A 23547-nucleotide genomic window follows, 5' to 3' on the forward strand; every position below is an offset into this window, starting at 1 on the left:
AGAATGGTCCCTTCTGACCTTAGTATCTATGAATCTATGAATCCCAAACCTAACTCTTTGAGGGAAGAAATGAGCCTCCATATGCTGGAAGTAAGAGGAGCCCTCGCCTTTTACCTAGACAGGACTAGACCCATTAGGGTTTTGCCTGGGCATTTCATCTCAATCGCAGAATGAATGAAAGGACATCTGATTTCCAGCCAAAGACTGTCCATGTGGGTTGCAGGATGCTTCTTAACCTGTTACAAAGCCTTGGGGGCTTGCTCCCCTCCAAGAGTGATTGCTCATTTCCCCCAGGGTTCAATCTACTCTGTAGCCCTACTTAAAAACATACCAATCTCAGACATCTGCGGGGTGGCCACCTGGTCTTTGGTCCACACGTTTTCCCAGCACTGTAACTGCTTCCAGAGCCAACACAGCTTTTGGTGATGTTGTTCTACAATCCATACTGTATCTGCCAGCTCAGGATCCTCCGCCAGAAATGAGGTACTGCTTGGGAATCTCCCGATTTGGAGCACCCATAGCAATACTACTCAGAGAAGAGGGAAAGGTTCCTTATCTTGTACAGTAAATGGACTTTGTGTGTCCCTGTGGGTGCTCTACTTCCCGCCCTCCTTCCCCTCTGTCTGAGTCTTTTACTGGACTTTCATGCTTGGGAAGGACCAGGAGTAGCGGCGGGTCAGCCCCCTCCCTTTGTACTGGAGCACAAGGGTGTTTTGGGCACAAGTACAGACCCACAGATACTGCTGATAAAGTCACTGATCAGGAGTGCACAGGCATGCCCACATCCTGATGTGGAGCACCCATTAGTACATACATCTTGAAGTACTTGTTACTGTACAAGGTAAGTAACCTCTCCTTTATCCACCACTGAAGTGCTGCCACTTCTTGAGTTGGATGCAACAGATGTTTAACATCCTACAGTTATCACGCACAATAGCTTAGTACAGGAAGAGATTAAAGTGGCTACAAATTGTAACTGTCACGCAGAATAGAATTATTTAAATTTGAGTTTGGTCAGAACACTGAGGTGTGGACATCCTTACGTAACTGTGATACAGAATTATTTGTGTCAATATAAGTCTGTTCAGTATTAATGGTTCCTTGTTTGTACTAAAACCAGTTATAAACAAACCAAGTAGATTTCTGATTTATGAAATCATCAGTTGTATTTGTGATTTATGAATGTACAGTTGTAAATAGATAAACTTAGAGAGACAAGGTGGGTGAGGTAATATCTTTTATTGGACCAACTTCTGTTGGTGAAAGACACAAGTTTTTAAGCTTATGCAGAGTTCTTCTTCAGTTCTTGGAAAGGTACTTAGCGTGTCACAGCTAAGCTTAAAAGCATGTCTCTTACACTGATTAGAAGATGGCCCAATGAAAGTTATTACCTCACCCACCTTATCTTTCTAATATCTGGGATCAACAAGGCTACCACACAATGCAAACTTACAGAGATCCATGCAAAATTTTTGGAGCACAGCTGGAGGCGATCTCTTTCCATTTGTGTGTGCTGTTGCAGTCTATAGAAGGATCTTAACATTTTTGAAAAAGAACCTAAATAATTATCCTTCGGGGAAAGGGGGGGAATACTAGGATAGCAGCAGTGGTTATATTTAAAAAGTAAACCCATTGTTTCTTTTTTTTTCACTTGCAAAGAGAAGTTGTGATAAAGTCTTTGAGATCAATCATATGCCAGCCATCTGTTGAGAAAAAGGTGGTATTTGCATTGATGATCATTACACAGGTTCTGTAGTCCATGTGATGAAATGCTATAGCTATGCTCTGCATGCTGTATTTGGGGGAGAAAAGTGTTCTAAGAGATTTGTTTTAAAACTAAACATAAAGGATTTTTTAACTAATAAAAGTACTGAAACTTCAGATTCTAATCTATTTGCAGTTGTGCAGTGACTATTCTTACCAACAGACTTTTGCAGTGAGTTACATTCTGGAAAGAACATTGTTTAATAAAAGTTGTAAAAGTTGGCTATAATAGGTGGAGCTCATTTAAAAAATACCTGTTAAAGTAATAAATCTATTAAATCAGTACATTTTCCATCTGCCAAACTAAAATATTATAACAATGCCTGCTAGTGCTGCTGTGAAATCTGTCAGCCTTTTAATTAAAAACTTAAGTTTTCAAGCTTTACAACTCTAATAAAAAAAAAAATTCGGTCTGAAAGATGGCCTACTGAATATAAGTCTTGGAACAATTGTTAAATTTTGTGAAAACGCATTTACTTTGTTCACAAATATGAACAATGAGTTTGAATCTATGATTCTGTCTCATTGATTTTTCAGATTGCTGCCAGTTTTGGTAATGGGAAAGTAAGAGTTTGAGCCAGGAGATTAACTTGGTGATCTGCAATTACACCAAAAAGTGAGATCTCATTCCACAATATTGCAGGAGTTCTCAGACATATGAGAGACAGAGATTTGTACCAGCTAGACCTTGGGTTTCTAGGATGTACGTGAAGGTAGAAAATTTCATCAACAGTAGCAGGATTTAGTAATTTGGGAATTGGAATATCTTTTCTCCTGATTTCTCAGTGTGGTTTAGTCTGCATTTTTTTCCCAAGTCAGTAGGAGTGTTTAAAACAAAACAATCTCTAGAGAAGAGGTGATGCATCTAGACTGACATAAAACAGTGGCAACATTATGACCTGGCAACATCAGTCAACACCAGCTGCTTCAGAGAATAATCTGTTATGATAGAGATGTTTTATCAATGATCACCCTGCTGTTTTCTGTCTCATAACTGCATCTGTACTTAATTACCCCTTCCCTAGAGGTGTATGTTCAGTAGTAGCTTCCAATCTTAATTCAGTGATTTCTATCGCCCTAGATGTGCTAAGGTCTGGAGGGAAATGGTAATGCTCCAAATCTTAAAGGAAAAGGCTGAAAACTTGAGTATTGCCTGCTGACCTAAAATACTTGGAAACTTGGTGGAGGAAACGATTTATGGACAATTAAAGAGAAAAAGCTTTGCCGAGCAGCTGTTAGGTGTTGTGAAGCACAAGCTGTGTGCTAGACTCACCCAACATTCTTTTAAGATATGACATGGATTGGATAAGAGAATGTAGTAGGCATATCTTATTTGGATTTTAATAGTGTTAAGGCAGTACTGCACAGAAATTCATTGATGGGAGATAGACTCTGCACCACACAATGCAGTGGATAACAAATGATGTTTAGGAAAAAATGAGCTTTCAGCAATTTTACATGAGATTTAAGAAGATTAGTCAATGGGGGATTACCTCAATTCAGTATTGAAACCATTATTATTGATATTCATTAATGACACTGAGAAGAGGTTAATTTGTGGATGACAAAATATGTGGTTAGGGAAGATTAGTGGCAGATATACGTGTACAGATCTGGTTAATTTAGAATACTGGACAAGAATGACATGAGGTTTAATACAAAGTATCAAGTAATAGCCTGCAGAAGAATAACTTTGAAGCAAAGATGTAAACTGACAATATTTACTGCACCCTCAGGAAGAGAGATTTGATAGTGATGGTGGTTAAAGCTCAAATCATTCAGTGGGAAGTCATTCTGAAAAAAGCCAATTCTGCATTGGGATGTACTCTGTCTATGTAAAGGAATCACTTGCAATACAAGAAAAGTGCTACTTTGCGGTGAATTGTAAGATTAAATAGGGAGTCTGAAGTACTGCAGTTCTACCACACACTGATTAAAAAAAATTACACTGAAGCTGGAAAAGGTCCAAGTGATGGCAAACAAAGGGACTTAAAATAGTGAATTAGGGAGGCAAGGTTCAGGAAATTTTAATGTAGCTTAAATAACCTTTATGGGCGGAAGAAGAATATCTACACTGTACACTGCTGGTAAGACAAGGAGCAATTGGACTAACTTAATACATGACATTCTCGATCATGAGAATCTGCTGTTATGTGAGGCTTGGAAATGCTTGGGGTTTTTTTGGAGCGGGGGTTTTTTCTGCCTTTTCAAAGACTTGGAAACAAGTCTTGATATTTGATGTGCAAAGACATGTTTCCTGAGACTATCCACATCAAATATTCTGAACTTTCTACTAGATATATTTTGTAAGGAGTCTGAACACTACTTTGTTGAAAGTGCAAGTCTTTGCTCTTCTTCAAGTCTGGGAAATGTACTTGGAATACAAGAATTGCTTAATACAAGGCTATGCTATTATTTAGCATAACTAGTTAACACATATTTCAAGGGACTATTCAAGGTGCAGTGGCCTGTTAACACCTCTCCAGTCACAGAAGGGAAAGGGGAAGCTGTCACGGTAGGGAGGGGGTTTCAGTGGGTTATAGATTGTTGTAATAAGCCATAAATCCAGTGCCTCTATACAGTCCAGGGTATTTTGGTGGCCCATTCTATGGTGTGATGTACTTCTCTGATGGAGTGTCTTTGGTGAAAGTTGGTCCAGTAAAAGATATTACCTCACCCACCTTGTGTCTCTAATATCCTGGGCCTGACACGTCTACAACAACACTGCATGCTTGTTTGGTTTTAAGTGTGTTAAGGAGAATATCCTGGACTTTCTCCTCAGAGCATATTCTGTGGTATCTGAGTTTGTTTGAGGTGGTTCCTTGATCTGTGAAAGATGGGAGTGGTAATCTAGGATTTCTTATGTATAGTTGTCTATAGGATACCATTGTTGAAGCTGACTGTGGTTTCCAGGATGTTGATGCTAGTGTTGGAATGTTCTAGAGGGCTAGTCTACACTGACGATGTTAAAGTGCTGCCACGGCAGCACTTTAACGTGGCTTGTGTGGTCGCAACGCAGCACTGGGAGAGTTCTAAAAAAAAACACCTCCACGAGGGGCACAGCTCCACGAGGGGCACCCAGCGCTGGTGCACTGTCTATATTGGCTCTTTACAGCGCTGAAACTTTCTCGCTTAGGGGTGTGAAAAAACACCCCCCTGAGCGCAGCAAGTTGCAGCGCTATAAAGTGCCAGTGTAGACAAGCCCAGAGAGAGTTTAATGTATGGTGGTTGAAGTTGTGGTGGAAATCTATGAGGGAGTCTGTTGTCTGTACAGAAGATGAAAATACCATCGATGGCCATCATTAACATTACTAAATCTGTCCTTTTTCCATCAAGAGATTTACCTTAGGTGTTTTTGCAGAAAAGGCAGTTCTGAAGTCAGCTCTAACTTCTTTCCCACAAAAAAATTGGCCTTTCACTTGTTGCTTCTTTTGTTCTAAACTCTCTTGCCGCTTGGAAAGATTATTACATGTTTAGATATGTTCAGTGTGGTAAAGTACAGAATTAAAGTTTGAAGAATAGGTGTTGTGGCTAGAGAAGAAGAGAGAATTAAATCTGTCATGATTTAGAATTTAGAGCAAGTCAATCATGATTTACCTCAAATGGGAATAGTTTACAATATAATATTTAATAGTCAATGCATTTCTATAGTTTTCTGCAGGACAGTAGTGTGAATCACTTAGTTCTGGTTCTCTTCCTATGGTAAGTTGTTTAAGAAGCCTAATAGGCTGAAGAATTGGGTATGTTCTCTGTTTTGTCTGACCTTGGATGTGCTATGGGATCTCTTTAAAACTCTTCTGGGAGTTTCAGATCAGTTTAATGCCAAAGCCTAGTGTGTGTATGGGTGTGGAACATTCTACTACAGAAGTTGGTTAGGTCATACCACAGCTCTGTCTTGACTTCGCCCTTACTTAATTAATCTGAAATGTGGTAGTAATCACAGAGATTCCCTCTCTTCGTCCTAAAATTGTTACATTCCAGTTTGGTTGGGAAGTGGTCTTTCCTTTCTGTTGTCCTTGTACTTAAAAGGAGAGGTTGTGACAGGTATAAATGTGAGTACATATGACTAAAAGACACTGATATTTGGAAGCATGTTTTTTCTATTTGTATTTCCTAGAAAAATCTAGTAGTGTGGCTGGCCTCAAGAGGTTGGATAAGCATTCATCTCTCCAGGTTATGAAATTGGCCCTGTTTTAGTTATTTTTATGAGGGTTGTGATGACCCCTTTGGCAATGAAGGCTGAAGAGTTTCTTCAAATCCTAGGCTGGGTAGTTACCTTAGCTATTTTATGTATGTTTATCATCATGTTACTAGCTAAAATGAGCTAGCTGCTTCATCTGATCTCTCCTGTAGTGTGAATGTTGCATTCAGCAATCTTGCATATTGCAAGACTCTCTTCCCACCCCCCACATTTGAATATAGGTAGTATGGGGAGAAGCTGTTTGAAGGGCAAGCGGAGTTGTGGTGGGTTAATTTAAGTTTTTTGTTAAGGGTGCCTAGAGCTATGGATAAGGTGCCTTTTTAGCACTTTAATAAATCTTAGTAGTAACGCCTTGATTTTTAAAGTCCATTAGAAGATTTACAACATTTTACCTGGTAACCATAGGTGCTGACTTCTATTTTTCCCTCGGGGTGCTCCATCCCTGCTCTGTCCTAAGGCCCCGTCCCCACTCTGCCCATTCCCCTCTAGGCCATGCTCTTGCTCTTGCTCCGCCTCTTCCCATCCCTGCTCCGCCCCCTCCCCCAAGCCATCTGTTCTCCCCCAGCCATCAAACAGCTGTGGCTGGTGGATTCTCAGCACCCACTATTTTTTTTTCCATGACTTCTTGAGCCCCAGAGCGCACACAGAGTCGATGCCTATGCTGGTAACTTGGTTTCTCCATATTCTCCTTTACTATCCAAAATGTTCTCCACATAGTCGCTGCTAGTGGAAACTGGTGTTTTTTGTTGATTATTAGTTAGTCATGACAGTGCCCAGAGGCCCCAGTCAAGATCACGGTCCAATGAGCAAGGCAGTGTACCAACACATGTGAAGTCATTGTCCCCATACAAAGAGTTTACAATAAACAGCTTGTTTTAGAAGCAGGAAAGTGCTATCTGGCTCAACATATCTGTATGTGTTTGTCTGTATCTTAATCCCTTTTTTCTCAGAAACAGATCTAGTTATCTCTTGAATTCACTTATACTATGTGCTTGAATTATGATAATCCAGTAACTTACTCTTTGTAAATGTGTTCCTTATTTATTCAGTTTCCAAATTTTTAAATTTTAAACCCCTTATCAGTAGAAAAATGTATTTCTGTTGACTTAATCACTTTCATACCTTTTAATACTTCTGTTAGTCACTTTTTATTCCTGTTTATAATTGCATTAAAATGTCATTTATTACCAAATAATTTTTGAAGCTTTCCCAAAATCTGTGGATACTTACGAAAGAGAGGCCCATGCTTCTGTTTCAAAACCACTGGTTCCCTGTTTTCAGTACAAAACTCCTTCTGTAACTTGTCTTCTACTTGTTCTTATTACTCCACTAAGAAATGGCTCACTTTCCACATAAAAATAGATCCTGTGATAAAGTATATCCAGAGGTAAATGTCATTAATTCTCATATTTCAGAGTTGACTATTTCTAGTGAAGGTGTGGGTTGACCATGCTATCAGTAGAGACCTGCTGACATGAATCTAATGTACATTTAGCTACCTTCTTTATTGCTTTCATCTGCTACTTTGCATGTTACTACGTTCCCTTTTCTCTCTTACTTGCTTTTTCTCATCTTCTCTCTTCTTTGCTTACCTCCCAATCTCTACCCCCATTATTAAACACCCTTTCCCTCCACTCCACTTCAAACTGTACTTTAAATTTGTAATTCATAATGAATTTTAATGTCTTATTAGTTACATATCTGGTTAAAAAACTAAATCAGAGTAGAAGCCACGTTATCAAGCATTAATAAACTACTTCATTAGAAGAAAAGGAGTACTTGTGGCACCTTAGAGACTAACAAATTTATTTGAGCATAAGTTTTCTTGAGCTACAGCTCGCTTCATTGGATGATGAAGCTTATGCTCAAATAAATTTGTTAGTCTCTAAGGTGCCACAAGTACTCCTTTTCTTTTTGTGGTTATAGACTAACACGGCTGCTACTCTGAATACTTCATTAGACTTTATCTAAAAAGACAAAACAAATGTTCCTAACATAACTTGCTTTCATTGAGATTATGCATTTCATATGAGTCTGCACAAACATTCCAAGTCTGGCAGAAAGTAAATTTGGTTACATGTGTACATACTAGTGAAGATTCAAATAGCTGTAATTACAATTTTAAGAGGATATGGCATTCTCAATACAATGGGTGGTATCAAACTGTTCAGGAGCCAAGAAATAAATAATAGTTCAACTGTTAACCGTTCAGTGTTTTCCAGCCTCTAACTCTACAGAAGATCACCATAAGGCATACCAGGGTTCTGTTCCTTGTGAAAGGAAGACTGAGGCATAGTGAGAATCACTAGTTCCACATCTCTCTTCAGGGATGAGGTTTTAATCCTTCATTCTCACAGTTGATCCAAGATTTTGGAATGAACTCCCACAAAAACTAAGGACAGCAGGAAATAAGGATAGTCACAAACCTCCCCACCTTCTGCTCCGAGTGCAATGTGCATTTCTTCAGTCATGCTTTTTGTAACTTTAACACACAGCAACATGTACAGTTAACCGCCCCCCAAAACACTACCAAAATAAAAGACTATATGCACAGTTATCCCCTTGGGGAAAGGAAGGCGGAGAACAAACCACACATATTAGATGTTTATCATTACGTAATGCACTATTGGAAGACACTCTAAGTCCTGGTCTACACTATGAGGTTAGGTCGTATTTAGCCACATTAGGTCGATTTTATAATGAATGCGTCTACACAACTAACCCTGTTCTGCCGACCTAAAGGGCTCTTAAAATCAACTGCTCTACTCCTCCCTGACAAGGGGAGTAGCACAAAAATTGACCTTCCTGGGTTGAATTTGGGGTATTATGGAGACAGTGCTGTGCAATTTGATGGTACTGACCTCCCGGAGCTTTCCCAGAGTGCTCCAGTGTGAGCACTCTGGACAGCACTTTCAACTCCGATGCACTAGCCAGGTACACAGGAAAAGCCCTGGGAACTTTTGAATTTCATTTCCTGTTTGGTCAGCATGGCGAGCTCAGCAGAACAGGTGACGATGCAGTCCCAGAATCGCAAAGAAGCTCCAGCGTGGAGTGAACAGGAGACACTGGATCTGATTGCTGTATGGAGAGAACAATCTGTGCAGGCAGAACTCCGATCCAGCAGAAGAAATGCTGATATATATGCCAAATTGCACAGGGCATAGCGGAGAGAGGCTACACCAGGGATGCACAACAGTGCCACATGAAAATTAAGGAGCTTAGGCAAGCCTACCAAAAGAAAAAGGAGGCTAATGGTCGCTCTGGGTCAGAGCCTCAGATATGCTGCTTCTATGATCAGTTGCATGCCATTTTAGGGGGGGACCCTACCAGTACCCCAACGCTCTCCATGGAGACCTGCAAGGTGACAGCCTCAAGCAACATAGATGAGGATTTTGTGGATGAGGAAGAGAATGCGCAGCAGGCAAGCGGAGAATCCATTCTCCCCGGTAGCCAGGACCTTTTCCTCACCCTGGACCTCTCAGGGCATATTGTTCCTGGACCCTGATGGCGGAGAAGGCACCCCTGGTGCATGCACATTTGTAACGACACTAAAGGGGTAAAAAGCAATTGTGTTTAATGTTTGATTTGCTCTGAACAATTGGGATACGTTCACGGCCAGTACAGCTAATGGAAAAGTCTGTTTACATGTCTGGGGATGGAGCGGGGATCCTCCAGGGACATGTCCATGAAGCTGTCCTGGAGGTACTCTGAAAACCTTTGCAGAAGGTTTCTGGGGAGGGCTGCCTTAGCAGCAGGGTATTGATAGCCCTGGCTACTTGGATCACAGCATCCCCCACGGTAGGCTTGCCCACTCCAAATTGATTCCTGACTGACCAGTAGTAGTCAGGCGTTGCAAGCTTCCACAGGGCTATTGCCACTCGCTTCTCAACTGTCAGGGCAGGTCTCATCTTCGTATTCCTGCGCTTCAGGGCAGGGGAAAGCAACTCACGAAGTTCCATGAAAGTGGCCTTTCGCATGCAAAATTTTCGCAGCCACTGGGAATCATCCCGTACCCGCAACACTATGCAGTCCCATCAGTCTGTGCTTGTTTGCCGAGCCCAGAATCAGTGTTCCACTGTATCAACATGCCCCAATGCCGCCATGATATCCCAATTACCATATCCTGTGCTTACAGGAACATCTGTGTCCATGTCTTCCTCACAATCATCCTTGTGCTGGCGGCTCCTAGCTAGGCTCTGCACACACTGCAGGATAATGCACGAGGTATTGCAATGCTCACAAAAGCAGTGTACGGCTGAGCGGGCTCCATGCTTACTGTGCTATGGCATCTGCACGGATAACCCAGGAAAAAAGGTGCAAAATGATTGTTTGCCACTGCTTTCAAGGAGGGAGGGAGGAGGGGAGACTGACGACATGTACCCAAAACCACCCGCAACAATGTTTTTGCCCCACCAGTCATTGGGAGCTTAACCCAGAATTCCAATGGGAAGTGGGGACTGTGGGATAGCTACTCACAGTGAACCACTCCATGAGTTGATGCTAGCCACGATATTGAGGACGCACTCCACCGACCTAATGCGCTTAGTGGGGACATGCACAATCAACTGTATAAAATCGGTTACTAATGATGGACTTCTATAAAATCAACCTAATTTTGTAGTTTAGATATGCCCTAAGTGTTGGTGATTCCAATGGCTATTCTCCAGCATAACTGGACTAACGTTATTCGCAGTTCTCCTTATTTGTTCCATGAAATAATGTTAGTCCAGCTATGTTAGAATATAGCCATTTGCAAATGGTTTTACATTATAATCAAGTTTTAGAATCTCATAATATAGAGAAATATATTTGTAGACTTAAAATAGAAAAACTGCAATTTTTACAACAAATCACTTTAAATTTGCTGTCTCTTTCCTAGATAAGTTTGCCTCTCAATTCTCAGTTTTTCTCCAGTGAAAAGTTAATGCCATTCACCATACAAAAATTTGAGGAAGTACTAGTAAAACCAGCAAAGCAGAAATTTTAATACAAAAATAACAAAGAAAATAAGCATGAATTAATTAGATTAGCAACTAATAAATTAGTTTGTTGTAGTGAAATAGGTATCAGAGAGAGAATATTTGAACTTTTCTATGTCTGAGACATCTATTACTTTGTTTCTGTGCCCCTTCTTTCCTCTAAAAATGGCCTCCACTGTAGGTTACAAAGGCTCCTGCCCATAGTGAATTGAGATTCCAGTTTTATTTGCTTAAATTAGAAAGCTTTATTGTAGCTCAGTATGGAAGGTTTTCATTTATTGTACATGTACTCTTTTTTCTAGGATTTAAGTCCCCATCGCTGCATCAGGGTTTGTTGGCACACATCTCATTGACTTTAGTGGGACTAGATATGGATACCGGGATCAGAATGTAGGATCGGAGCAACAGCTCTGCTACAGTTAAGGTTAAGACTAGCTTTATGTTTAAAGACTGACAGTTTAAAATGCTCTCAAATCTGTAGAGGTAATGAGATTGTCATGAAATTTGGTGTGTATCATGAGGGTGTGAAGTACAGTCAGTGATCCAAATTTGGAGCCATTTGACCAACGGATTCTCAAGACACTGTCCTGGGAGGTGGTGGGGGGGGGAAGCTTTTCTTAAAATTTATATATTCTGGCAAAGTTTTTTGCTCACAAAGAGAGATTGAGCTAGGACTCAGATCATCGCACCAAGGTCTCAAACACTGGAGGGTTACCCCAACAGAGTGCATGGCACCCACCAGCCCATGGGGGGAAATCAAATTAAAATGTTTTTAGAAAAAGAGTTTGCTTTTCCAGTTAGGTATGCTAAAGCTTGCATGCCTATCCACATTCTGAATGTATTACACTGTACATGTGCTGAGAGAGAGGCTATCTATCTAGAAAACTACATCAATATCACAGGATCTGTTTGGTTCTGAAGGTATGTGTTAATGATCATCAAATCTGAGCATGATGCCAGGCTGTGAGTTCAAATCCAAACTATGTCAGAACTCTGAAGTGTTTAAAAAAAATAATGTAGGCATACTGTTCCAGACTGCCTCTGGTTATTTTTTTATTGTTATGGGGAAATGTAATCCAACTACAGCAGACTATTCAGAAGGTGCTGACGCTATGGTTTTGAAAAGAAAATAAACTGCACAACTACTCCCTGGGAGGGGAGAGAGATTATAGGTGAAAGAGTATGTGGGAACAGGGGGTTAGAGTTTGGGGATCAGGTGATGGGGAAGGATGGGATACTAGGAAGGGAACATGGGGGGGTGAGTGACGGGGGAACTGGGTGAGAATAGGAGTAGTGTGGCCCATGTCAGCCCTAAATTCCCTTCCTATATGTGCACCATGATCTGGAGGCCCACAGCTCATCTGTGGGGTGTGGCATCCTCTTTTCTCCACCTCATCTGAGCCAAGTTCTGGACAGGGCTTGCGTATCTGGGAGCAGTTGAGCCCCTCTTCCTATCCTCCCTGTGTGAGCTGGGATCCCTGCCCTGTGAGTTGTCTCAGCTCCCTGTCTCTGTGTGTGTGTGTGTGTGTGTGTGTGTGTGTGTGCGCGCGCATGCGCACCAGGATATAACTGGCCCTGCCCATCTATAGGGGTCTGACTCCCTCTTCCCTGCCCCCTCTAATGTGAGCCAGGTTCTTGTGGGAGCTTGCATTTCTGGTGGTATCGGAGCCCCACTCCCTAAGCCCTTCATGTGGTCTGGAATCGGGGGGAATCTTTCTTACTTAGCTGAAGTCTGCTGTGCCTGGTGGCACATGAAGCAACCAGTTTTTCCATTGCTGTCTGTCCAGAGCAAAACCATCGTAGGTTGTCTCCATGATGACAGCATCTTTTACGATTGCCCTGTGATGGGTCATTCTTTGCCTTCCATGCCTTCTCTTCCTTCTAGGTGGAATCCAATCTAATATATAATTTGTGCTTCTGCCATGGGATAGCCTGGTGACATGGGTGAACGTAGCCATCTTTGTCTTAGACCCATGCAGCACTACACTTCTCCATTGGTTACATGATCTCACCAATGAATTCCCATGATTCTTCTCAGACAAAGCATCTGAAATGCATACAGCTTCCTGTTGTATACTTTCACCATCAACCATGTTTCCAAGGCATACAGTACTTTTGAAAGGACAGTAGTGTTGTACAGTTACATTTTATCTGGGTAAATGTAACTTCTTAATATTCCAGATGTTTGATAGATGGAAAAATGATCCAGTGGCTTTGCTGAGTCTTGTCTTCGCTCCTTTAGCGAGCTGGTGGTTAGCAGATATTATACTTGCAAGATAAACAGAGTCATCAACTCTTTTATTCTCTTCTCCATCAATCACACATCTACCAGCGTTGATAGCATTCTCTCCTATCTTTGTGATTTTGGTCTTCTGCATAGTGATATGAAGTCCCACTTTGGCGGCAGCTGCTTTTATGCTCATAAAGAGTCTTTTCCTTCCATCAAAGTTGATAAAGTTAGCCTAACCAGCAGTGAAGGCACATTTCAAGCTGCAACTTAGCCAAAGATTTGAGGAGTTAAAGACACTGACAAAAGGCATAGAAGAACAATGGTAGTTTTTCAAAGAAGCAAATATGAATGCAGCCAGAACTGCATTGGGGTGAGAAGATCTAAAAGTTGGAGCATTTTTTCTAAATACATGGAGACTTGTTGAGGAGAAGAAAGAATTAAAGAACAAAATTCAACAAGAATAAGACAGCAGGAACTCAGCTATTCTGAAGTATATGCAGACAAAAGCAAAGAAGTTAAAAGATCAGACAGGAGAGATACGAGAGAATGGATGGAAAACGAAGCAAGGGAAGCTGAGGAGGTGTACCAGAGAGAGGATTCTAAAAAGCTTTCTCTGGTATCCAAATAACTGATGTCACAATTCTCAAACCATTGAGGTATTTTAAATGCTCAAGATGGTACGATTTTAACCACAGAGGATAGAGTATTCTCAGGCTGTGCTCCACCACCAGAACCTGTAACACGATTGAGAGATGTGAAGAAATAGTGGATTTACCTATATCATTACGAATAATCACCTTTGAGGAAGTAATTAAGGCCATAAACCAACTGAAGAGTGATAAAGCACTAGACTATGAAAGATAGATGCTGAAATGTTAAAGACTGGATAGGAAGTGAGGGTGAAGTGCATGTGCAGGTTGTACAGATTGGTTTGGGAAAAAGAGGTCTGTGCTAAAGATTGAAGAAGAGAACCCCCCAAAAGTGGGGACCAGCTTATTTGTGATAACTGGAGAGGTATGACCCCCCTATCTGTACCTGGAATAGTGTGGTGTATTATCATTTTGAATAGGATGAAAACTGCTGTTGACAAAGTACTCAGGGAAGAACCGTCTGGATTTCATAGATACTAAGGTCAGAAGGGACCATTATGATCATCTAGTCCGACCTCCTGCACAACACAGGCCACAGAATCTCACCCACCCACTCCTGCAAAAAACCTCACCTATGTCTGAGCTATTGAAGTCCTCAAATCATGGTTTAAAGACTTCAAGGAGCAGAGAATCCTCCAGCAAGTGATCCATGCCCCATGCTACAGAGGAAGGCGAAAAATCTCCAGGGCGTCTTTCAATCTGCCATAGAGAAAAATTCCTTCCCGACCCAAATATGGCGATCAGCTAAACCCTGAGGATATGGGCAAGGTTCACCAGCCAGATACCCAGGAAAGAATTTTCTGTAGTAACTCAGATCTCACCCCATCTAACATCCCATCACAGGCCATTGGGCCTATTTACCATGAATATTTAAAGATCAATTAATTACCAAAATCATGTTCTCCCGTCATACCATCTTCTCCATAAACTTATCGAGTTTAATCTTAAAGCCAGATAGATCTTTTGCCCCTACTGCTTCCCTTGGAAAGCTATTCCAAAACTTCACTCCTCTGATGGTTAGAAACCTTCATCTAATTTCAAGTCTAAACTTCCCAATGACCAGTTTATATCCATTTGTTCTTGTGTCCATATTGGTACTGAGCTTAAAAATTCCTCTCCCTCTCCGGTATTTATCCCTCTGATATATTTATAGAGAGCAACCATATCTCCCCTCAACCTTCTTTTAGTTAGGCTAAACAAGCCAAGCTCCTTGAGTCTCCTTTCATAAGACAAGTTTTCCATTCCTCGGATCATCCTGGTAGCCCTTCTGTCTACCTGTTCCAGTTTGAATTCATCCTTCTTAAACATGGGAGACCAGAACTGCACACAGTATTCCAGATAAGGTCTCACCAGTGCCTTGTATAACGGTACTAAAACCTCCTTATCTCTACTGGAAATACCTCGCCTGATGCATCCCAAGACTGCATTAGCTTTTTTCACGGCCATATCACATTGGCGGTTCATAGTCATCCTATGATCAACCAATACTCCAGGGTCCTTCTCCTCCTCTGTTACTTCTAATTGATGTGTCCCCAGCTTATAACTAAAATTCTTGTTATGAATCCCTAAATGGGACCTTACACTTCTCACTATTAAAGTTCATCCTATTCCTATTACTCCAGTTTACAAGGTCATCCAGATCCTCCTGTATGATATCCCGATCCTTCTCTAAATTGGCAATACCTCCCAGCTTTGTGTCATCTGCAAACTTTATTAGCACACTCCCACTTTTTGTGCCAAGGTCAGTAATAAAAAGATTGGTCCCAAAGCCGATCCCTGAGGAACTCCACTGGTAACCTCCCTCCAGTCTGACAGTTCACCTTTCAGTAGGACCCGCTGTAGTCTCCCTGTTAACCAATTCCTTATCCACCTTTCAATTTTCATATTGATCCCCATCTTTTCCAATTTAACTAATAATTCCCCATGTGGCACCATATCAAACGCCTTACTGAAATCTAGGTAAATTAGATTCACTGCGTTTCCTTTGTCTAAAAAATCTGTTACTTTCTCAAAGAAGGAGATCAGGTTGGTTTTGCACAATCTACCTTTTGTAAAACCATGTTGTATTTTGTCCCATTTACCATTGACTTCAATGTCCTTAACTACTTTCTCCTTCAAAATTTTTTCCAAGATCTTGCATACTACAAATATCAAACTAACAGGCCTGTAGTTACCTGGATCCAGTAGGTTGTGTTCAGATCAGATTTTTACCTGGAGAAGACTTATTGAGAAAGGCTTAGAATACTAGCAGAAGATTGTTTTTAACTTGGATGATTTTATGAAAGCATTTTGATAGTGGCCTCAGAGAAGCCTTCTGGAAGATTGTGGGACACTATGAAATTCCAGCAAAGATTGTTAATTTGATAAAAGCTTTTATGATTAGTCTGCATTCTGCATGAGGACAAAGAATGGAGATGCAGAATGGTTTAAGATAATTCAAGTCCCATCCCCATTTCTTTTCTTTAGTGTCATAGATTTTGTGATAAGAAGCGTGACAGGTGTTGTCGAGGCTACTTTTATTGTTTGGGCAAGTGATAAGCTGGAAGATATACCATCTGCAAAATCTATAGCCAAACTATATACCAACTTGGATTGAATGAAAAGACTCTCTTTATGAGCACAAAAGCAGACCTGGGGATTACTGCTGACTGCACCCTGAGGTGTCTGAACCCCCCCTCATATGAGCCAGATTGGGGGGGTTGCTTTTTTGGGGATGCCTGGGCCCCTCTCCTGACATCCTCATGTGATCCAGGATCTGCGGAAGCCCTGCCCCACTGTCAGGGAGCTTAGAAAAGGCATGCTTTGAGCACGCACCAAGAACACACTTCCGAGACCAGGGCGAGGATTGGAACTGAGAACAAGTATACTTGACACATCAAAAACTCTCCACCACTGGGAAGAGGGGAAGGGAACACCCACTGACATGGATAGAGCCATTCACACTTCAGCAGCCATTCACAAGAATCTACACACCTGCTAATAAACTTACGAGAGATCTCTTCTTTCCTCCCACAACTCCAATAAGGGCTCTGGTAGAACTCAGTCTTTCAAACCCCACAAAGAATTTTTCTGTGGTTACAAGTTTATCAGCATTAGTTCAGAACATGCACAACCATGAATAGTTCAGTCTTTCCTTTACACAGCTTTGGCTTTTGATCTTCAGGTTCTGGGAACAGGTAATTAGCAGACAGTGGTCCTCTCCTCAGGGTGTAGCTTCAAAAGGCTGACTTTTTTGCATAACCAGAGGTGAGAAATATGTGTTCAACTCCTGCTAGTGATTAACGAGGCAAACACTTGATACTGTTTGCCCCAAAGTCCATTCTTGTCTGGCCAATTCGGTATAGTCCTTTGAAGTTCATGAGATTTCCGAGGATTAACATCCCATCTCCCTTCTAGAAAAATTACATACAACCCTGGACTGCAATAATACATAACATTTATATTTAATTCAGTGGACTCCAAAGATGCTTAGTTACATATGTTTTATTTTTTCAAGGATATTTCAGGAAATTGCCACATCTGTGACAAATGGTTTGGGTCTGCAGTGAGGGATGAAGGTATTATGCAGAGGGGGGAAAGTGGGGGAAAAGGTGGTAGGGGAGGGAAGAGGGGTTAGGGGGCTCTGGTAAAGGGGTGTGGGTGGATATTAGGGGGAGGGAGGAAACAGGAAGGGTTGGTGAACTGAGGGATAGCACAGGAAGTTGAGGAGGGGTGGCTGTCAGCCCTGAATTCTCCCCTTCTGTGTGTGGTTTGGGATCAGGGAGAGACTGCTTCTCTTGAGGTTTCTGAGCCCGTCTCCTTCCCCCTTCATGTGAGTTGGGGTCTGGGGTTGAGGGAATGAAGGTAACACAAATGTAAACATTTGAAATTCGGAAAACAAACAGTTAAGATGCATCACCTAAATTTTCCATCTGTAAAATGGGCCTCCTAATGTAAAATTCTTTAAGATCTACGGAGGAAAAGCGTTCTATAAAAGCTACGTCTTTTGATTATTACCTAGTCACAGTAGCATTTTGACTGTAAACCTAGATGAGCACTACAACTGTCCAAGTGACCACTCACTCCTACCAATAAACATTTCTCTTTCTGTTTAAAAAAACTCGGACATTAATGGCAAAAAGCTTTGTTAACTCAAAGTTAAGGTTGCCTGGTGATAACTTGTGCCATTCCAGAATGTCGAGTTCAGCAAAACTCAAACTTCTGAAAACCAGGAAAGACAGAGTTAAGGTAAACAACCACATAACCTTAATTCTCTGCCCTCTTTGAGTGATACCTCAACACGCCCATAACACACACACACTCCCATTCTGCCTTTTCACTCTAATGGACTGATGCTACCTATACTAGCCCTACGCTCAAACACTGAGCATACTCTCCCAACAAAATAGCACATCTGTACAATATAGCAGCCATTGCATGTCCTTTTACAACCCTTTCACACAGGATACCATGTATACCTATACTTCCCCCTGCCTATCATTAAATCCACAGACTGCTCTCATATCTCACCTTTCTACTGGCAGAACCCATGGTAAGCAGACCCTAGTGCTGTGCTACCAATGCAACCTACACAATTTTGTGTTGAATTGTTGCAGACTGGAACCTCCAGATATACATGTACCTCTTTCCTTTCATAACATACATGGTGGGGGGAGACTCAGATCCAGATCTCCTCATATCACAATTGCAGCTCTTTCAAGGCGCTTCAACTTATTCCTCCACCATTCAATACAACTACATCTTACACAGTGAATGCAGCTGGAGTACATGCAGGTAATTCTTGGCGGCTGTTGCCAGCTCCATGGGAAAGAGTTAAGGTTATGTATTTCCTGGTTTTCAGAAGTTTGAGTTTTGCAGAACTTGACGTTGTGGAAGGGCACAAGCTATCGCTGGAAACCTTAACTCTGAGTTAACAAAATTTTTTGTCATTTAATAGTAAGTAAATAAGTGGTGAGACTGTTGCAGCATATTTTTGTCATACTTGGCAAATAGAAAATTTTAAATTTATTTTCTAAATGTATTTGTATATAGCTTCAAATGCTATAACCTTCTAAAAATACACAAATTAATACCATCTCCATGTGGTGCCCACCGGGCTGTGTACTTCCTAATACCATTGTATGAAGTTTTATGAAAACATGAAATTTCAGTATGTACTGGGTTAGTGTATATCCTTGGCTCTAGCTCTGAGGAAGCTTTAGTCATTGCATTTTTTTAGGTCTTGATCTTGTTTACATCTTATTAAACTTACTTCTCACTTGGATTAGACTCCGTTACTTGGCAAGTTTTTAAATTTTATTTGTTTATTATTGCTTGTTATGCCCTGTTTTAATATTAATTCAATTTTCTTTTAAAAAGCCCTCCACGATGTTCACATGAAGGGTGCTAAATAAGTGTGATTGATTGAATCTAGTTTTAGAATTATGCCAGATTTTGGTCATTATGATTTTGTATGGTCATCAACATATGCAAGAAATTGCATTTCTTGAATATAAATACCATAGCTACTCTCCATTTCTCTCTTCTGCAGTGCTTTTCATTTTGCTCTTGTTTAAGATGGGGGAAGCAGGACTGTGTGTCCAACACCCCTGTCTTTGTTAGTGTTTGTGCGTGTGCATAAGGATTAATAAACAGTACATTTCCATATCTATAGCATTATTTTTTCTGTTAATTTCTTTATTAGCGGACATAGCTCAAAGATACAGGATAAGCAAATATCCAACCCTAAAACTGTTCCGGAATGGGATGATGATGAAGAGAGAGTATAGGGGTCAGAGGTCGGTGACAGCAATAGCAGATTATATCAGGCAACAGAAAAGCAATCCTATTCGAGAAGTTAATGACTTGGAAGAAATTAAGTCTCTTGACGTAAGTCTCTTAATTGGTGTTCTATGAAGTATGTGGATTTTAGAATTTTGTATTTTGAGACAAAGTGAATCATGTAGTGTTTAATTTGGAGTATGTATATATTTCTTGATTTTTACCATTCAACAGAATTATTTTATTGGCTTTTATATTCGCAATGAAAAGCAGATAATTATTTCTAGTATTTCAAATTATTGGAATTAACTTTTTCTTTTTTTAATTGCATGGATTTTGTTAAAATGTTATCTACCTCACTGGAATTTTTTTCATTCATGTGTCAATTTGAAAACAGGAAAAGAAGCATTTTACATTCCTTCACTGAAAAAGTATTTAGTAACATTTCTAGTCTAAATTTTTAAAACCTGCATTTTTGTATGGTCACACCTCATTTGGAGACAGATGGACAACAGTTCTTGCCCATGTCTCCGATTGTGGGATAAATGAAAAGCATTTCTGAGTTTAACGTGTTTTTTGGGGAATAATAATAGCCTCTGGTGACTGAAATTAAAAAAAAAAAGTCATAAGTACATACTTTGTTTTACAGCGCAGTAAAAGAAATATCATTGGATATTTCGAGCAAAAGGACACCACCAACTATAGAACTTTTGAAAGAGTAGCAAATATTTTGCACGATGATTGTGTCTTCTTTTCTGCAATTGGGTAAGTTTTTAAATATATTGGCTGTGAGACTGATCCTGAAGTCTTTACACGAACAAATTACAGTGAGTCCTGCTTAATAGAAAGAATTTTTGGTAAAGAACTAAAAGATTATTGGATTAGAGTCTAAAAGCAAATCTTTGTACTGAGATCAACCTAGAAGACTAAATAAAAAACACATCTAGCCAGATAGCTCTTAGTATCCTTAGTTTTTGTAGTGAAATCTTATTTTGTTGGCATTATTCCTCCTCTTTACTGTTCCTGCAATAGTCAGTTTGGGATTTTCTCTGCACAGAAAGTAATAGGGAGTCCATTAGCAATATCAGCATTTAAATTTTAAAAATGCTGATGTGTAGAATGTTTTTTAGCAATCTGAATATTTTTGTAACTTTCACATTCGTTTAATCAATACTTTGTAAGGCTTTCTTATAAATGCTCTTTCTTTGTTTTCTTAAAATTCTATTGCTCTTCATAATTGTTGTTTTGAGAGTAAGAGAATTCAATAGCTAATTACATCTGTGCTAGTGAAAACATAACTGCTTAAAATCTTTTCACCTATAAATTCCACCATTAGCTGCAGAATTCCAAAATCCCAGGCTTTGGGGACCATCAGACATAAAATTCTCCAGTGGCCTTGAAATTCTTTATCCATCTTAGTACACTTGTTTGCAGCTACAAATGAAAATACACAAGGTGTGGGCCAAAATCTTTCATATGGTCATATTGTTGAATTTTTACCTATGAAAGGGTAACGCATGTCTTCTCCCCCCCACGACCCCAGCTCAGTACAAAATGAAGACAGTCTAACTTCACAATTGCAGGACTTTCTATAATTATTTTTTTTAATATATTGTGGTAGCACCTAGAGGCTCCGATTGGGGATCCCGTTGTCCTAAGCACTCCTCAAACATTTATATCAGTGTTTCTCAAACTTTTTTTGCTAGCAACTCCATTTGGATTTTTTTTTTTAAAGGTACGCACACACATTCCACTAGAAAAAATTGCGACCTTCTACCTTCATCCCCTGCTCGGAGCGTGGGGCTCCGGACTTCAGCCCCCTGCTGCCCTCAGAGCTCCCAGCTAGGGCTTTCTGCCCTGGCGACTCCATCAAAATGGAGTCGCAACCCATGTTTTGAGAACTGCTGATTTATATGAAATGGTCCCTCCCCTGAAGAACTTAGTATAAAAATCAGACCATTTTTATGGCTCACTCATCTTTTTTTTTTTTTTTTTTAAAAATGCATCAAATTCTGTTTTGTTTGACAATGTTATATTATGTGATCTATAGCACCAATGCTAGATGTCCCTCCACTTATTCATGCCTTAAACTACTGCCATATTTTGCATCAGATGTGGCTGCATGTTGTTAGTGAATGAAGATTCCACTGTACAGAACTTACTTAAAATGCATAGGAATGATTTGGGGTGCCAGTGAATCACCATAACACCCATTCCTACCTCAGCCCAAGTGCAGCTTTTGTTTTTGAGAGGGTGAGGGTTCTCTTTGATGAGGTGCTGCCTTTGGCCAGAATCTCATGTTGTTCCTAACAACAATGTGCAATCCTGAATAAATATAAGACCTTGTCTACACTACACAGTTTTGTCAAAAAAAAGTCAACTTTCGTCAACAAAACAGTGGAGTTATACACACTACAATGCCGATTTAACTCTCTTGCTACACCGACAAAAAAACCCACCACAATGAGAGACATAGGGTTTTTTGTGACGAAGTTAGATCAGCACAGTGTCAGCGTACTCACTGTGCTTGCTTATGTTGCCCTAATTGGCCTCCAGGAGCTGTCTCTCAATGCCTGTCATGACCGCTCTGGTCAGCAGTTTGAACTCCACTGCCCTGAAGGTACACAGGTATGTGCCCCTCCCACATTTAAAGGCCTGGGAATTTTTGAAATTCCTCTCCTGTTTGCTCAGCATGGACAGTTCACACAGCATTTTCCCAGCTGACCATGCCTGCTTTCCGCAGTAGACATGCTCCTGCATGGAGCACACTAGAGCTGTTGGCCTTGCTGGATCTGTGGAAAGAGGAAGCTGTGCAGTTGCAGCTTCGCTCCAGCTGTAGGAACTTTGATACCTACAGGCAGATAGCTAGTGAGATGCCAGAGAAGGGATACAAGAGGGACATGCAGCAGTGCTGTGCTAAGATCAAGAAGCTGAGGCAGGCGTACCAGAAGGCCAGGGAGGCCAACTGTTGTTCTGGTGCAGTGCTGAAGACATGCCACTTCTAGAAGGAACTGCATGCCATCCTCACTGGCGACCACACCTCCACCACCAAGAGCTCCATGAATACTTCAGGGGGACTGGAGGCAGCGATCAGTCGAGTCAACCCCAAGAACAAAGTGGTAGACAAAGAAGTTGAGTTGGAGAAGAATGTGGAACACACCACAGTGTCATCTTGTGGAGTGGCGAATCAGGACCTCTTTTCCACTCCAGGGAGTCTAGCCAGTTCCAGCGCTCTGGCATGCCTGAAGAAGGAGATGCAAGCTCTGGTAAGCATGCATTGTGCTTTGATACTGCATGGTGAGAGGAGATTGAGCTCTCGCATACTTTATGTGGGAGAGGAGGCACAAGGAACAGAAATTAACAAATGAGCCTATACATCTGTGCAGTGGGGGCCTGGTGGAAAAGTTCGTTAATGTACACCAGGATGGCTTGCAAATCCTCCATAGAGATCTCTAAAAAACTTTCCTGTAGGTATTCTGCAATTCTCTGCCGAAGGTTCCTTGGCAGAGTTGCATTGTTTCACTGTAGGGTTTGTTGCTGCACAAACTGGAAATTTCAGCGGGGACCAGAGTGGCACACAGGCGAGCAGCATATGGACCTGGTCTGAAGCCGCATGCATGTGGGAGATGTACCCTTGCTTCCTGGATTACTCTCAGGAGTGAGATATCAGGTTCAATTACCCCCGCCTGTTGCAAAAGGTGCCAATATTCAGAACACTCTCCCGAGGCATGTGTAGTGACCTTCTTTACAAATCACCCAGACCCTTTGTCCTTTCTTGCCCACTCCCCCCTTCAAAACCCATTACCCCTCTACCCCCCAGCTGACCTCACCATTTTTCAGACTGTTGCCAAACTCTGTGCTAGTAAAGGGACAGCGAGAAATAAGTATGTGTAACTTTTGTGATTCATGACTGTAAGTGAACTCACAATACTGTCTTTCATTGTTTCTTTGGCTTCTGCAGTT

At 41.0% G+C, this 23547-nt stretch overlaps 1 protein-coding gene across 2 annotated transcripts in view; it reads left to right on the forward strand.

Moving 5' to 3' along the window:
- The window catches only part of ERP44 (endoplasmic reticulum protein 44), a 120926-nt gene that overhangs the window by 66549 nt on the left and 30830 nt on the right, over positions 1-23547 (forward strand). For both annotated transcript variants that reach the window (XM_038388560.2, XM_043508535.1), the window contains exons 5-6: positions 19508-19692; positions 20234-20349. In XM_038388560.2, coding sequence (XP_038244488.1) covers positions 19508-19692; positions 20234-20349 — 301 coding nt within the window. The remainder of the gene's footprint in view (positions 1-19507; positions 19693-20233; positions 20350-23547) is intronic.

This window comes from Dermochelys coriacea, chromosome 2, assembly GCF_009764565.3.
Source record: "Dermochelys coriacea isolate rDerCor1 chromosome 2, rDerCor1.pri.v4, whole genome shotgun sequence".
NCBI lineage: Eukaryota > Metazoa > Chordata > Testudines > Dermochelyidae > Dermochelys > Dermochelys coriacea.